Genomic DNA, 16459 nt, shown 5'->3' with positions numbered 1-16459 from the left:
AGACTGATTTCTTTGAGTACCTTGGTATAACGTTGCCCTGCAAAGTTGTACAGTTGTTTCGCATGTAGAGGTTTAACACGAATAGAAAGTTCAGCAAAAGTAAACGGCCCCAAGGTTACCCCACAATCGCAGTTGGCGTGAGCCCACAGTAGTCATAGACTAGCAACAATCATTACGCATCATGGTCCACCCCACTCTGAAATTCCATTCTTAGCACAAATAACCAGAAAAGACATGGGTTAACTTTTTTGACAAATTTTCATCAAACCAGTCCTCTCCGGTATAGTCCAGAGGCTAGGATATTCCGCTTTCACCACTTCTTGTCGGAGATAGAGCCGGAAAGACCCGGGTAAGTTCTTCGAGATGATGCAGTACAACACAAACTAACATCCATAAAGGTTCGATTCCCGGTACCGGAAAATTTCTTTTTGACCTGTGGGTTATCTATTTTTGCATCGAGAGGAAGGCTGTGGAGACTGAGAAGGGAATAGTCACGTGTGGGGCCGCCAGGTTCTCGCTTAACAGAGATGAGGGGTAGATGGGACTGCCCCTCCACGAGGTTCACGACTCCTCTTCGATGTTCGCAGATTGGCCACCTGGTAGACGAGAGCCATCTGCTTTTTTCGCTGCGTGTTTCGAACAATGGAAGACCTATATATAACATAAATTGGAGCCAAGAACCAATCAAAGGCAACGTGCCAGAGTGGTTAATGGGTATGACTCGAATGAGGTTCCTCAGAAATCATATGCCTTCGGGCGCGCAGGTTCGAATCCTGCCGTTGTCGTACGATTCTTTTTGTCCATCTACATAAGTTCATGGGTTATGGCTCCGCAAGAGTTTTTTTTGAAGCTTGTCTTGAACTTAGAGACAGACGTGTTGTTTGATAAAGCGTTAAAGTGTCCGATGTGTCGCCAAGAAAGGAACGTGACCGCGCGATTCCAGGCGACGCGTCTCACACAGGAACTCACCACCCCACACTATCGTGTCGTACATCAGAGTAACGACATGGCTACTCCTGTAACTCGAAAACCACCACCGCGCCGTTCCTCTTCATCTCTCAGTATCCTTGGCCCACCGTCTGCCGCCCTCCTTGCCGTAGCAGCGCGACCGCGACATCCCCAACGACGCCCTACTAAACAGTTGTCTTACGAACTCGCCAACCACGCGAAAGCGTATCTAGAGGGCTACCAATGTATGCTCGTATAAATATGTCTCTATCCTTACTCACCCAAGCCCAGTCGCCAGCGGCTACGACTTTCTCTCCACGCTGCTGATCACCAATACCTCCATCTCGACTCCTGCCCTGTCATACATTGGGTTTCTTGCACCAACCACATACATATCCCTTGCCTTCTCTCTCATCGTATACCCTCCTGTTAACACAAAAGCCCAGTCGCCAGATGCAGCCAAAGGCGCAGACGCCGCTTTACGATATCTGCGATGCATACAAACAACAATAGACGACCCCGCATACCCGGCGGTCAGGAGAGCACTCACATTTGCAAGAGACCGCACGCGACGACGCACACCCGGATATCGTAGCGCGCACGGGAGTGCCTCACCAGAGCCTAGCGGTGATGTTGAGCGCTTGGCGGGCCCGGCCGCGAACAAAGAGAATCTGTGGCATCGCGCCGAGGACTTCTGGCATATTGTTGGCTGGGTATTCAACTGCTCGGTCGTGCACAAAAGGCGATGGGATCGTTGGAAGCTGTGGCTCGGGGTCGTGCTGGATTTCCTAGAAGCAGATTGGGATGTGTGCATCAAGCAGACGAAAGAAGACGAGCGAAATCTCGACTTCGTCTTGAAGGATAGCCTGATCTGGCACTATGTCTCCGGTAACGGGGATCCTACAAATCGGACTGTCAGGCGAAGAATCGCTAAGTCGATTTTTGCGATGGCAACACCGGAGTCGTTGAAAGATTTCCCTGAGGTCTGGGAGAACGAGACAACCGTACCAAAACAAGACGATAACAAAGACCAGCACGTGGGGAACGTCGACTTTGAGACTGGTGCGGTGGCCGACTACGACAGTGATGAGGAGATGCAAGATGCACCAGAGGATGCGCCCCGACCCAAAAGCGCTTCTAGTGACGACGGGCGAGTGAGTATGCGCGATGCCTTGGAGCAACTCGGTGGCACGGATGCCATCGACCTTCGGCAGCGCCTTATCGTCTTGGTAAGTCATTCTCGATCGTGTTGTATATGCTTACTCACCGCTTCCAGCTTGCCCAGGTGTCCAAAGCGCTTCCTAGGCAATTTACCCTACTGGAAGACTTCTTTGACAACATGCTCGAGCAATTCGATCACCTACCGACAATGCTCTTTAATGTCCTTCTGTCAACATCCAAGATGTCAGGACTAAACCAAGTTGCCTTTGGGGCCAATCTTCTGCCTCCATTATGTAAAGGGAAGATACCAGGCTTTTTCGCCCGCGCACCCACGCAGACTGATCTTGAGAAATCACTTCTCGCCTTGAATGCGGCTAGTCAAAGCTTTGCCGCTAACGCCAAAGTCTCCCTGATTCTGGAACATATATTTCTGTATTTGATGAGCACGGATGCGCTCAAACCCACCGCAATGCTCCGGAAAGCCCTCGAGACCGGTATCGAGGCGCGACACGGCGTTCTGGGCACGGCGAAGGGTAAACGGGGAAACAAAGACGAGGAAGAACAGGCGAAAGAGATGATGGAAGCTAGCTCGGAACGACTACTCGGCATGCTGGAGGTTTTGGAAATCGCAGCCGGAAAGGACCCGCAGCCGATGACGGAGAAGAGTGCAAAGCCAACGTTTCTGTCTTTTGGGACGGACTCATCACTGACTCCTGCGCCAGAAAGCGATACGGAGACAGACGAGGATTGATACCGTCCATGTAGGTGATGCCGTTAGAGGAGATGGGAAGAGTTGGAAGATTTGGATAGACACTGGCATTCCGGGTCGTGATTCAAGAATCATCGATGATATCTCGTCGTGAAACTATGACTGGTTTGCGGTGTATCGTGATTGCTGCAAAGTTTCTCTACACCCATATCGCTGAAGATGACCAAATTGGATTCTGCCGCGGGTGACAGCAACGGAAAGGACATCTCTTTGAACTCTATTGCATGTCACTCTTCCCATCATTTGACCTTCTAGTGTCATTTACGTTTAGTGATCGATACCTCTCGCAGTTACTGCACGTCTGGTTTTGAACTTGCTTTCACCGTCTGCAACACACGATGTCACGCCTTCACCTTCACTTCGAGCTCTTATGCATATTTCCCACCTGTTTCATCTCCAAATCATACGTCCTTCTCTACTCTCCTCTCCTCTCCACAACTCCGACAACAAACAATCCGAAGTATGGCGCGAAACCTTTCCCGCGCCTACAGCATAGTCTCCACAGACGACGGGCCCTACACCGCAACACGCCGCAGTCGCGTATCCTCTATCATCTCCGACAGCCCAGCACCTCCATCGCACTCCGACGCGACGCGGACACCAGCGCACTATCTCCTCCCACCCACCATCCCCTCACCATTCACCGGAACACTGGACGCAAGTCTCGACGCCATCGCCGATTTTGGAGCAAAGTACGCAGGGACGCAAGGCGTCACAAACGCGCTGCTAGAGGAGGTAGATACAAGAACAAACTGGCCGATTCTACTTCGCGCCATGATCACGAAGGGCGACAGCAACGGCCCAACTGGTCGCGGCCGTTTCCTCCTAGAAACCTTCCTCTTCTTGGTGACGCGGACGTTGCTCCCGGAGCAAATCGCTGAGAACCGAGATCTGATGGCGCGTCTGTATGAGCGGAAGAAGCAGCTAGCGATTCGCGTGGTGCTGCGGTATGACATGGTGAGGGAGTGGAAAGTGTTTGGCGGGGCGAAGGTAGAGGTTTCGTCTTTGCCTCCTGCGGTTCCGCCGGTTACACCTCCGTTGCCGGTCTCGGTCCCGGTTGATTATCCCGATCGGAGACCGCTGATGCTGAATGTGCTCTCGACGCTTATTGTTGCGCCGCCTGGGGGGTGGACGACGCATGCTGTGAGGGAGAGGATGAAACACCATGTTACGGATCTGGACGACTATCTTCTTCTTAGCGACGAGAAGGTAGCGCTGTGGAGTATGGATATGGTGTTGATCATGGCTAGTCAGATTGTTCTGGCCTGGCAGTGGCTGAGAGCTAATAACGAGATATTGGGAGACATGGAGATTGGAGGGTGGGAGGAGTTGGAAGGGAGTAAGGAGGAGTGTGAGTGGATCGCAGCGGATATGAGGGAGGACAAGCGGAAGAGAGAAGGGAAAGGGGTTGGAGATGAGGACTAGATGTACTGAGGTGGAAGCGCGATGAGGAAGATGGAATGAAACTGCATCATCTTGAAATATTGTATGACTGCACTTCAAATTATTTGCGCTTCTATGCAGAATTGAATATGAGAGACGATGCGAGAATCAACAGACAGTGAGTCGCGTGGGATGTTCTTCACGGCGAGTGAATTATTGCCACCTTCCATTCCTTGACTCGATTAAGTCGGGTGAACCTACAACTTGTGCACGTTGCTATTCTTGGACCATCTGCGCACGGTCTTGCCCTTCCACCAGAATAGTACGCCGAACAGACAGAAGAACAGGGCGATGCTACCGTTGGTCATGATAGTCGGTATGAATCTATGCATAGTCAGTACAAAGAAGGCCATTTATCCCAAATGTTAAACGTGGAATCTTTTGACTCACCCATCCTCCATGCTCCACTCTGTGACGAACTTCGAAAATCCATATCCCCAGACATTCTTGTTGACTGTGATTGCCACGAACAAGCTTCCTGCGACCGGCTTGTAAGAATCGACAGCATAAGTACTAACAATGGCAGGTAGACCTGCAACTTGGATACCAGCGCAGGTATATCCGATCATGACTATGACCTGCCAAGGCCAGTGTTTCTGATATCCCACTGCGACAATGGTGTTCCCAACATACATGATGATGACGTACGGAATCATGGCCAAAAGTCTCATCTCCGGCTCACGAATGCCATTGTTCCTCCTTGTCGACCTCGTGCTAACCCAATCCGAAAGTGGTCCCGCAGTGAATAACCCAATGAAAGCACCGACAAGAACAGCAAAGTTAGTCAAGCCGACAGTCATGGGCTTGAAGTTATACGGTGGGCTTGCGAGAACTTGGCTCTGTGTGAGGTTGACAGTGAGGAATATAGAGCAACTCCAGGAGACGACGAAGGCAGCAAACTCAACGATTGGAAAGGCGAAGAGTTTCCATGGAGTCCGGAGGTCGAAGAGTATTGATTGGAAAGGGTGCGCGTTGGGCTGGAAGAGCTTCCATTGCCATTTGCCAGGAGTGCCGTGGCCGAGATAGGGATCGCGGGAGGCAGTGTCGATCGCGGTAAGGGCATTGGGTAGAGTCGAGGATACTGTAGTAGTAACGTGTTGCACATCGTTAGGGTCCCTTACGACATCTGGGGAGCTGTCGAGGTTCTCCATCTGTGAACGTCCTGTCTTCTCGTTTACCGTAGGCGTGTGAACGTGTTTCACGGCCTCGGGAATTGCGCGCTTGAATCTCGTCTCAGGGAACATGAAGACTATCATGATGAAACTCAGTCCCAGTACTGCGGTGTTGAGCCACCAAAAGCTGCGCCATCCCGTCGCCTCTGTCATTGCTCCTGCGACAATGGGTCCAACCATCAGCGAGCCCATGTACGTGACCCAGTACAACGTGTTCCACTTTCCGCGATCGTGTAGGAAGAAGATGTCTGCGATGACTTCTGGCATGATGGTTTCTGATGGGCCTGCGCCCATGCCATTAACGATACAAGCACCCATGAAGGAACCATAAGAGTTGGCTTTTGCGCGCCAGATGGAGGTGCCGAAGTTGACAAGCTGAGAAAACAGATAGACTGGACGGCGGCCGAATGATGTGCTTATTGGGACCCTTCATGTAGTTCGTTAGTTTCTTTCTCTCCACAGGTGGAGAAAGACGTACCAGATGAAGTTGCTGAACCCTAGCACCAGGATACAGACACCCGTCAACTGCACCGCATCGGCAAGTGAACAGTCGAACGCTTCCATGAGTGCAGGAAACATAGGCCCAAGAGCCAGCGGTCCGAAGCCTTGACTGAACGTAGCCATGGCTGCAGAAGTAATGCAGGCAAGCTTCCACATGATACTCCAATTCAAAGGATCGTTTGGGTCATCGCTGGGTTGTGGGACGAGAACTTGATGGTGAGCACCTTTGACAAAGTGATGCGATCCAACATCGGCCATCACTTCAGTGCCAGGTAGGATCTCAGCATGAAGCTCAGCTGCGATCTGCCGCCGCTCCTGCAAAGGTTAGGTTAGGTTTTCAGAGGTAAATACAAGTGTCATGGGTACCTCGTCAACGTAGTTACCGGTCTCCATGTTGAATTGGCTCGCAATTTGCACAAGCCTATCGGAGATAGCTCTTGCTGTTATCCAGCAGAGTTCGAGATGCACTACAACTGTAACCCGAACTCGGACTCCAGCTCTTGTTTCTTGCTTTTCAGCTGCGAGTTGGGTATTCCTGGGTTCGCACGTTCGCAGCGCGGGTCCGGTTTCTGACAGGCCTGAGAACAACAGTCTTCAATCAAAATGCTTGCAAGGCGGCATCTTTAAGTATGCTTCGGTAGCACCCTGAATTATCTACCGAGTCCGAGGGGCATGCGAACTTGGGTCTAGATTGAGCGCACTCCATCCCATGTCTCGCTGTTTCGACCAATGATCAGCTCGGAAGATCTCATTCGCGCGCCACCATCCGAACGGAGATTTCTGACCTGGTAGAAGGGTATCTTCCCCTCATTCCCCTAATCTTAGTGAGTTTTCTTAGTCGTTAATTTGCGTGAGTATTTCACCGTTAATGCATTCCCATGACGAGTGTTGATGGCAAAACACACCCCATCAGGACCCAGAACTTCGGCAGTTGTTATCCACGCTATCACGGTGTATCAATCAGGTCGGGATTTCAGTTGCCATTGGCATCGCCTGAGTAGCGTGGTGTACCCGTGATCTAGACTCAAGTATCAGTTGAAAGTCGGAGATAAAGTGATGTCCGCCACGATAAAGAATCAGCAGAACAACGCAATCTCGCAGAAGTCTGAAACGTGCAAGGTCTCCGACGGTTCCTTCTAGCCTTAGTGCTCCTTTTCCCCGGATCGTATGCATGTATCGTCGTGGTAATATTGCTTGTTTAGACAAGGATCGTACTTCCGACTTTCAGGTTGACGCTAGATCTGTGATCTGAGTATCGTGGCCCATGCTTGTATTGGTTTCCTTGCTAATCAGAAGGTGTCTTCGTGAAAACGTGTTCCCTGCATCATGGCTCCTAGACGCTACTTTCATGCCGGCAGTTGTGTACGTCGTTAGAAGGACTTCAATTACCTGTAGTTAGTACTGTAAAATCGCGGAACGCTCGGGATTGTAAAGCTCTACGTAAGTTTCCAAGTTCCCTCTTGAGGTGGACGTGATGGTTGACGTTTGTGTTGTTGTGCAAGGGAGAATGTGCGATGTCATTCCCCCATTATACGCTAATGACGCTAGCGTTATGCGGGGAAACACAGGCACGTGGCAGGGGGCAGCGGTTAACGAGCACCCACATAACTATTCCTGAGCACCCACGTAAGGCACTCTTTTTTGATCCCCACAACACCTCAATTTCACTCAAAATCCTCAATTCTAAAAAGTGCAATTAATTAAAACTTACCTTCTACGCCTACCTGTCACCAAAAAAAAATCATTTCTCACCAAAAGTGGGTAAGAAATGGAGGAGGAATGTAGTGTTTTAACAGGGGTAAGGTAGATGCCAAGAGAGTCTATACTCAGTTAAGAAGTTAGCTCGTGTTAGCGCTATTTAGTTGGTTGAATGGGGACTTAGCGCCTCTTATGTGGGTGCTCGGGAATAGTTATGTGGGTGCTCGTTAACCGCTGCCGTGGCAGGGGCATGACCATGACAACTTCCCCAGTCGCTCCCCCCTTGACACCGCAGATCGAATTGCACAGACATAACCGTAATGTCTACATGAGTCTGGCATGTTGATCTCCCAGTTCCACAATTCAAACATAAAACTTTAATACCTGGTCTCCACGTACAGCGGTCCGTCCCGTATACACCATCCTACATCGCCCAAAAGTTTATGGTGTTCTCAAAACTACTCTTCTTACGCTTTGTGTGATCTGCTCGAACAAGGCGCCCAGATAACCATCTTATTTCGAAGGGAAACAGCACACAGGCATAGTCTACAATAACCAGCTCAGCATATTTCCGAGCCAAACAATCATGGTTGTACAGAATCAACATCTAGGAAGCAATATAGATGCCTCAAAACCATTTTCAAAACAAGTTTTACTTGCAAATATTCTTCAACATAACTCACATGGCAGCATTCAAGTCCTTTTTGTGTGTGTAAAATGACTAAAACGTTGAAACACGGCTGGAAAGGACGATAGTGAAGAGTGAGATGTATAGAAGTAGTGATACACACTCTTCTGTGTCGAGTGCCCCATCATCATCTACACATGCAACATGTTTTGGAACTTGCTCGGATATAATCCAACACAACACGACATGTGGCTAGCAAGCCGGACTTTTGAGCGAGAAGATCCTATATCTGTAGAACAGAAAATGTATGCAAAAAAGGCCACGAAGCGAAACACCTCCCAGAAACATACATTTTCTAGACAATCTTTTCAGTAACTTTCCCTCATAACTGCTCGATATTTGCACAACCTGCTCGCGCCGCAACATGACCCATTTCAAGGTCGTTTTTTAGTACCGCAGTCCCCACTCCCAGGAACTGCATCTTCACGATCGAAAAGAAGGAGATCCTTTAGTAAATGTGCCAGCAGAAACCCTCCATCCCGAAGGTTGTTGTTGTTTTCTGGAGAAAGATCTCATGGCGATAGCGGCGATAGATTTTCAGAGAGACAAGAACATAACACAGTGATGCTGTAATTTTGAGAGGGCTCTCCATCATAGGTTGAGCTTTTGAATTTTGGATGAATATTTTTAAAAAAAAGCAGTATGTGATATGGGGGTACTTTCGGGAAAACACTCCATCTAGGAACTGGTTCTTCTTTTTCTTTCTTTTTGCAAAGACAAACATGTCTGAGTGTGAGGAAGGAATGTACTGGAGAGGATGGATGAAAGTTTATAATGGAAAAAGACATGGTACGAGCGTCAGATGAAGGTTGTCCGAGTCGGTCTTCTTCTCTGGCGCGTAGTGTGGAGAACGAAGACACAGCACTTGACAAGCTGATCACAGCACTTCCATCATCGTATTCCGTACATACAGTGATACAATGTCTTCTCGCCTCTCTTCTACGATGCTTTCTTCTCCGCTTCCTTGCACCTCTTCAACCCTGCTCTCGCATTCGTAACGCCCTCCGTAAACCCCAGCTTCTTCGCCAAGCCAACAGCCTCCTGGTATTTCTCCTTCGCCTCCTTCAGTCTGCCCTCCATCTCGAAGAACTCGCCAAGATTATGCGTCGCCACGGCACATCCCATATCGCACTCTTCGTCTCTGTCCGGCGCCTGGATAGCCCCGCCTTGTGCGAGGGCTTTCGTGGCCCATTGACGGGCTTGTTCTATGAGAACGGCACGCGGCGCGGAGTTTGTGACGGGGAAGTCAGAGGGTGTGGAAGAGAGAGTTATGGCGGAAGAAGATGAGGGTGGTGTTTGCTGGACGAGGGATGTAGAAATGTTGTTCACTGCGCATGTTAGACTTGTGATGAACAGCGTGTATGAAGGCAGCCTTACTGAGAACAACACTGTGGCAGGATTTCGGTGGGCAGAGTTCCAGGGCTTTGACGAAGAGCGGGGTGGCAAGGTAGTGCGAGTCGAATTGCTCGTAGTGTGTACCGAGAGCTGCACACAATCAGCATGAGACCTACAGCGAGGAGAGGATATGCGTACCTTCTAATGTGGCGCCCATCTCGTCGTCTGTCATCCAGGGCCCCTCGCCCGTCTTCAGACCCTCCTTCTCTCGTCTTTGCTTCTCCCCCAGTGCGCTTTCGACAGCCTCGACCAGCCTCTTCTCCCCGTTCTCCGGCTCGTTGACATATTTTACGTCGTAGAGCTGCGCCAGCTTGACATTGATCTGCACCATATTCTTCTTCACGCGACTTCGATTCCCGTCATTCCAGTGTTTATCCGAGAACTTCTCTTCCCATGTCCGACAATCGGCCCTCATAATCTCCAGCACGTCAATTGCCAGACTGTAGTACCCGGCATCCTCAAACAGCGCGGCAATGGTGTATTTGACGCCCATGATCTCGTCACTAAAAGGATCCATGCCCAACTCGTCGGCGAGCTGTAGGGCCTGGCGGAAGTACTTGTTGGCCTCGCGGATGTCGAGCCACTTGCCGCGGCTGTAGAAGAGAGCCCTGCGCAACTTCTTGGCAACGGGCTCGGGGAAGTTGTGGTACGGCTTGGTGATGATGTTGCGGTAGTACCAGGGAATGTAGAGGACGCAGATGCCAGAGACGACGGTGATGCTGGCGGCATTAGCATTGTATATGTATATGTACTGGCAGGAGAGGGGCCTACATGACAATGGCAAAAGGAAATAGTACAGGGCTCCTGCGCACCTGTTCCTTGAACTGCTCACGCATCGTGGCCTTGTACCGCCTCCCCAACTGCTGCTGGACGGGGCGCCATGTTCTTGTCGGCAGCTGAGCGACTCTCTGTAGTGACGGCTGTGCTGTACATTGCGCGAATGCGCTTATTCGCGGTGCAGCGCGAGGGATGGTTCTGCTGAACATTGTGCGCCGGGCAAAGGCGACGATTCGATGCTCGTGATGGCGGCTGAAGTTTGGTGGAGCAACTTTTAGTGTCCCGCCGCGTAGGGCTGGAGCGCGCCGCTCCATGACGTAGCAGCGAATCGTTGATGCGTCGACGCGAGCACTCAACCAGCCATGCGACCGTCAATAATGCACTGAAGCACAGCAACATGTGCGGCCGGTATGTCCTGGCCTTGGTGAGTCCATGTCATCACCGTACCTGAACCACAGCTGATCGATCTTGTAGCGGCCGTCCGAAGTGCGCCAGCAGCTGCAACAATCACGCATGCCCGTCGACGAAACTCTAGACGACGAAGCCGTTCGCCAAAGTTACAACTTCGCCCCTGGCTACCACGGGCTCATATACCGAGCAGAGGGTTCAGAACACGGCGGTCAACAGGGGGAGGTCGAGCGTGAGGAGCACCTCACCAACGCAGACCCGACTAGCGCCACCAAGTACATGCTTCAGTCCATGCAATGGGGTATGTCCTCTATGCCTGTTATACGAACACGGTTTTTGACACTCTGCTACAGGCTTGGTGCCCTTCTGGACGAAGCGCAACCCCGACTACGGCTCGAAGATGAAGACAATTAACTGTCGCGACGACTCACTCATAGAGGACCGTGGAATGTGGACGACCATGAAGAAGAAGAAGCGGTGCATCATCGTCGCACAGGGCTTCTATGAGTGGCTGAAGAAGAACAACGGCAAAGAGAAGATACCGCACTTCACCAAGCGCAAAGACGGGCAGCTGATGTGTTTCGCTGGACTGTGGGATTGCGTTCAGTTTGAAGGTGTGTACCCTCCTTATTCACGTACCACATACTGGGACACTCATCCTACGAAAGATGTCTATCACGCTCGAAGCACATCTGCGGAACAAGTGGTCCCAGTTTCTCAGCCTGCGTGATACCTGTTCTTTGCCTTTGTGCCTACCGTAGACGTACTGACCGCCTACCAGACTCCGACAAGAAGTTGTTCACGTATACAATCATCACAACCGATTCGAACAAACAACTCAAGTTCTTGCACGACCGCATGCCTGTCGTTCTGGACAACGGCTCAGATGCAATAAGGACTTGGTTAGATCCAAACCGTACCGAGTGGAGCACTGATCTTCAGTCACTTCTCAAACCATACGAGGGTGAGTTGGAGTGCTATCCAGTTAGCAAAGATGTGGGCAAAGTCGGCAATAATTCGCCCTCGTTCTTAGTGCCCATCAACAGCGCAGCAAACAAGAACAACATCGCCAATTTCTTTGGAGACCAGAAGAAAGCCGTCAAGTCCAAAACAGACGAGGAGGTCATTGGCAAAACGGAGCATCGCCTTAATGATTCGATCACTGAAACAGGCAAGATCAAGATTGAACATGACGTCGATGAGACTCGTGAAACTACAGACCGCATTGAAGGAACCGAAGACAATGCGCCTCTGCCTGTTCCAGAGTCTGACAAAATACAAGACAGCGAGAAATCGAGGAGTATCAAACGGGAGCACAGCGACGACGATAACAACGGTGTCACAGCAGACGACCCTTCACAGGAGAAACGTAGCAAGCCCACTCCAACAACGAAACCGTCGCCGGTTAAGACTCCTGCGAAGAAGCAAGGCGTACGCAGCGCCACAAGTAACAACAGCGCCGCGAAGACTCCCAAGAGCGATGGAAGCCGCAAGATCACATCCTTTTTTGGCAGCAAGTGAGCTCGAAATACCGGTATTGCATCCAGAGCGCCGGGTCCAGATGAGCCATCATGTGGTCCGTCGTGTCTGCCGCCTAACCTGTATTCTCCACGCAGGGCATCAAACGGTGGGGATTGCGGTCTGTTCAGGCTTGCCGCTTGTGTGCGTGACGGTGACAGTCGCATTATAGCACTCCCTCTACGTAGGATTCGCGACGGCACGACATTGAGCAGGCTATCACAGTCGTGAACGTAGTATTGAAGCAGCGTCATAGGTGCAGAATAGAACGGACGGAATCGTTTGTAGGGAGGTTTGATATGTAGTTGTAGTCGAAGAGGGAACACTTGGAAACAGCCAATATGCGCTACAACGTGGTTGCGCTTGCCAATCATTCTCGACGCTAGGGTCGCCCCGCCAAAATATCAAGCTCCGCCGATCAGTGTTGCTCAACCTCGCCCCTGCACGACACTTACTGCAGCACAACCGTCGAAACCAGTCTGTCAGGTAGCAGTGTTATCGCAATATGGTTCTCAAAATACCTCTCTCTCCAGCAGTCTTTGCGCTAGTTGCCTAAACAATCATGTGATGGCAGCTCTACGTCTTTCAGAACTTATTTCCCTATTCGTCCGGACTCACTTCCGTTAACCTCACTCCATCCAACCGTCTATCGTCTATCCCTGCGGTTCTTCCGAGTCAGCTTATCACTGTTACCGTTGCAATCGACCTCAGTATATGTCCGTGCTGACCGGCGTTACCTATTTATCCGTCGCATGTCACTTTCCCATCCTTCACAGCGCGTTTTTATCTGCACATCAAAGTCAACATGGCTACCCAAATGTCTGCCTTGATGGACCTCGTGTGCCAGGCTCAACCAAGTTTTCAAACCTACCAGGCTCTCCTCGTTATTGGTCTCCAAAATGATTTCATCCAGCCCGACGGACGTCTCCCCGTGGACATTACGACAGGATTTCTAGATCGTATACAAACCCTGATTCCAAGATTTCGTAGGCTCAATGGCAAGGTGATTTGGGTAAAAACTGTGTATGAAGCAGATCGGATCGCCAACGACGCAAACATAGGAGAGGGAGATCCAGTCACGGTGGGAAATTTGGTGGAAGACGAAGCTAGTATCGAAGGTGTTGAGCAGTCCAGGGGAGCAAAACACAAACAACGCGCGCTCGATCTCTTGAAGCGCGTCGGGGCGCGCAAGAAGACGGCCCCAGCTCCAAGGACTGTGGTGGAAGAAGACGAAGAAAGCTTTTTGCTCAAAAGTGCGACCAGGGCACCCGCTTGTATGCCGGGGACACCTGGCGCAGAGTTCGCTGGCGTCACCAACTCGCTGAAAGAACCGTTGGATTCAATCATTAAGACAAGCAACTACTCAGCCTTCCAAGGCACGTCTCTTCTCGTGACTTTGCGCGCAAGGTTAGTCACAGAGCTCTACATATGCGGATGTATCACGAACGTGTCCGTGCTTGCCACCGTCATCGATGGGGCACGACACGGCATCAAAATCAATATTGTCGAGGACTGTCTTGGATGGAGAAAGTTTGCAAGGCACGAGCTAGCTTTGAAGCGTATGACAGATTTTTTTGATGCGTGGATAATCAAGAGTGAAGACATACTGGCACGAGAAGAAACAGTCGAAGGGAATGGGAATACAGAAAAAGAACTCGAGGCCTTGGTTAATAAGTTGTCGCTGAATGACCAGTCGCAAGTAGTAGCTGAGAAAGCTGCCCCGGATGAAGAACCTAGCGATGAACAATTTGCTGACGCGTTGATGCGAGGTGCGAAGAGTACAAGAGCGGATCGAGAAGGGGAAAAAGAGGAGAAGAGGGGTGAGACGACGATGGTCAAGACAAAGATTCGCATGAGATCCAAGGCGAAAAGAAAAGCAAAGAAGGCAGCTGGGGAATCAAAGAATGAGGTTGCTGTCCCCGCGAAGATCCAACCCACAGACGAACAAGGATCGAATAGCAGTGCGCCCGCCGAGACAACGCAACCAATCACATCGATTGCAATTACTGAGAGTGCTCCAACATTACAAGGACCAGAGGAATCTAGTTTGCAGCCTCCTGTGCTAAGTGTTGTAAAAGAGGAGGATCTGCCACTGTCTAGGGAGTCAACAGAAGCGTCAAGTAGCACGGAGACAAACGATCCAGAAAAAACAACGACAGCCTCAAAAATCGAAGAGACTCAGAAAACACAGCCTAGCACATTATCAAATGATCTGTCGTCTATCACACGCAAAAAAGAGTCTGGCGAATCAGACCACTCCCAAACTCCTTCAATGTCCACAAACACACCTAAAATGGGCAAATCTTCGAAGCTGCAGTCACTTGCAAACTTCTTAGCCCTTGGACCAGGTGATTGTATAGCAGAAGGCGATTCACGCATTGTTCATGATTTCTTTCCAACCAACTTCCGCCATCCCACCGATCCTTCTGAACCGCTGAGAGATTTGATATTCGCACAACTCTACAACGAAGTCCGATGGCAGAAAATGCTACATCAGCAAGGCGAGGTACCTCGCCTCGTGTGCTGTCAAGGCGAATTCAGCGAAGACGGATCGATGCCCGTTTATCGACATCCATCAGACCAGTCACTCCCGCTCTTACACTTCTCGCCTAAAGTTCAGGTAATTCGCAAACAAGCCGAGAAGCTTGTCGGGCACCCGCTGAACCACGTTCTTATCCAGCTTTACCGTTCCGGGAATGACTTCATATCCGAGCATTCTGACAAAACACTCGACATCGTCAAAGACTCTTCCATCGTTAACGTATCTTTCGGCGCACAACGAACAATGCGTCTGCGCACCAAGAAGTCAGCAAACGATACGGAAGAGCGCACCACACAACGCGTACACCTGCCCCACAACTCCCTCTTTGTCCTTGGCCTCGCTTCAAACGCAAAATGGCTGCATGGAATCATGGCTGATAAGCGGCTCCCAGCCGAGCGCAGCAGTCCTGAGCTTGATTACAACGGCATGCGTATCAGCTTGACATTCAGACACATCGGAACCTTTCTCGACGCAAAAGAAAGCATCATATGGGGTCAAGGCGCTACAGCAAAGTCGCAGAGCGACGCAGCGGATGTCATAAACAGCGATGAGAAAGAAGCCGAACGCATGATCCGAGCCTTTTCACACGAGAACCATAGCAGTGACTTCAACTGGGAGGAGCATTATGGCGCAGGCTTCGACATCCTGCATCTGCACACACCACCTGCCGACCTTCCTATTCTTTTCGCTTCGAAAACTGGGATTGAAACCAAGCAGGTGCAGCTAGCCTTGTGGGAGTGCAAGATTCCACACACTCTGATGGATGCACCGGTTCTCGACCACGCGTTCGAGCATGCACAACCCCGCGAAATCACGTTCAGAGACAATGATACACATCACACTGAAGTTTCACTTGTACAGCCCGTGTTGCTGTATCTCGATCGCTATCACCCGCTCGATCGCTCCGACTCGCGTGCGTGCACCGCAGCTGCGCACCCGGTCATCGCCCTTGCATCCACGCTGCTGGAGAAGTATCAGCGCTGGATTGAAGGTGAAGCAGAAGTCAAACAGTCACGTGGGGACTCTGTAAAGTCTCTTGAAAAGGGTTTCGTCAATGCGCTCGCCGTGCTCGAGGAACGAGTGCAGATGCACGGAGGACCGTTTATCGCAGGCAAGAGGTTCAGCATTGCGGATTGCTTTGTCTGGCCGGTCGTTGATGAGTTGGTGGGGTGGGCGGGCTGGAGTCGGGAAAGCTATCCGGCGTTGAGCGAGTATTATGTGGGGACTTGGAGGAAGAAGGCGAGCGTGAAGAAATTGCGGGATGTGTTGGGGGATATCGTGGAGAAAACTGGGAGTGGGGAGGAGCGTGTGGAGGGATGAAGCGATTTGGGGATTTTTAATGTTGTATATTTGAGCATGTGTGTATGGTAGGGTTCATTTTGTTTGAACTTTTGTTTCAAGACAGAGGGAACAAACGGCGAAACACCTTGTGGTGTACC

The 16459-nt window shown here is 50.8% G+C and overlaps 6 protein-coding genes and 1 non-coding gene across 7 annotated transcripts; 5 read left to right on the top strand and 2 right to left on the bottom strand.

Moving 5' to 3' along the window:
- Nucleotides 1-689: 689 nt before the first annotated feature.
- P153DRAFT_t57 lies at nucleotides 690-785 on the top strand. Its single transcript has one exon. It is a non-coding gene; the product is annotated as a tRNA-Ser (tRNA).
- Nucleotides 786-1006: 221 nt separating this feature from the next.
- Nucleotides 1007-2860, top strand: P153DRAFT_288657 (uncharacterized protein; the record flags this gene model as incomplete). The annotated part of the gene is made up of 3 exons (XM_033663606.1): nucleotides 1007-1193; nucleotides 1240-2177; nucleotides 2225-2860. The coding sequence occupies 3 exons, from the start codon at nucleotides 1007-1009 to the stop codon at nucleotides 2858-2860; spliced, it is 1761 nt and encodes a 586-aa protein (XP_033524713.1).
- Nucleotides 2861-3478: 618 nt separating this feature from the next.
- On the top strand, nucleotides 3479-4255 carry P153DRAFT_265728 (uncharacterized protein; the record flags this gene model as incomplete). Its single annotated transcript, XM_033662867.1, has 1 exon — nucleotides 3479-4255. A coding segment is annotated over one exon (777 nt), but the record flags the coding sequence as incomplete, so codon positions are not given.
- Nucleotides 4256-4518: 263 nt separating this feature from the next.
- On the bottom strand, nucleotides 4519-6387 carry P153DRAFT_384604 (serine/threonine kinase 16; the record flags this gene model as incomplete). Its single annotated transcript, XM_033670355.1, has 4 exons — nucleotides 4519-4645; nucleotides 4712-5920; nucleotides 5972-6309; nucleotides 6361-6387. The coding sequence occupies 4 exons, from the start codon at nucleotides 6385-6387 to the stop codon at nucleotides 4519-4521; spliced, it is 1701 nt and encodes a 566-aa protein (XP_033524711.1).
- A 2754-nt stretch (nucleotides 6388-9141) lies between these two features.
- P153DRAFT_422260 (uncharacterized protein) lies at nucleotides 9142-10799 on the bottom strand. Its single transcript, XM_033672357.1, has 4 exons — nucleotides 10547-10799; nucleotides 9914-10494; nucleotides 9758-9865; nucleotides 9142-9708 (listed from the first exon to the last, which is right to left on the bottom strand). Exons 1-4 carry the CDS (start codon nucleotides 10759-10761, stop codon nucleotides 9320-9322), a joined length of 1293 nt encoding a protein of 430 aa, XP_033524710.1. The 5' UTR covers nucleotides 10762-10799; the 3' UTR covers nucleotides 9142-9319.
- Nucleotides 10800-10949: 150 nt separating this feature from the next.
- On the top strand, nucleotides 10950-12481 carry P153DRAFT_288963 (DUF159-domain-containing protein; the record flags this gene model as incomplete). Its single annotated transcript, XM_033663622.1, has 6 exons — nucleotides 10950-10976; nucleotides 11027-11171; nucleotides 11217-11261; nucleotides 11314-11574; nucleotides 11742-12082; nucleotides 12137-12481. 6 exons carry the CDS (start codon nucleotides 10950-10952, stop codon nucleotides 12479-12481), a joined length of 1164 nt encoding a protein of 387 aa, XP_033524709.1.
- An 802-nt stretch (nucleotides 12482-13283) lies between these two features.
- P153DRAFT_288326 (uncharacterized protein) lies at nucleotides 13284-16340 on the top strand (the record flags this gene model as incomplete). The annotated part of the gene is made up of 2 exons (XM_033663593.1): nucleotides 13284-16022; nucleotides 16065-16340. The coding sequence occupies 2 exons, from the start codon at nucleotides 13284-13286 to the stop codon at nucleotides 16338-16340; spliced, it is 3015 nt and encodes a 1004-aa protein (XP_033524708.1).
- Between the last annotated feature and the right edge of the window lie 119 nt (nucleotides 16341-16459).

The sequence above is a fragment of the Dothidotthia symphoricarpi genome (genome assembly GCF_010015815.1).
Source record: "Dothidotthia symphoricarpi CBS 119687 unplaced genomic scaffold P153scaffold_8, whole genome shotgun sequence".
In the NCBI taxonomy this organism is placed as follows: domain Eukaryota; kingdom Fungi; phylum Ascomycota; class Dothideomycetes; order Pleosporales; family Dothidotthiaceae; genus Dothidotthia; species Dothidotthia symphoricarpi.
Note: the sequence above shows the minus strand (reverse complement) of the source record. Positions and strands in the feature narration are given on the sequence as shown.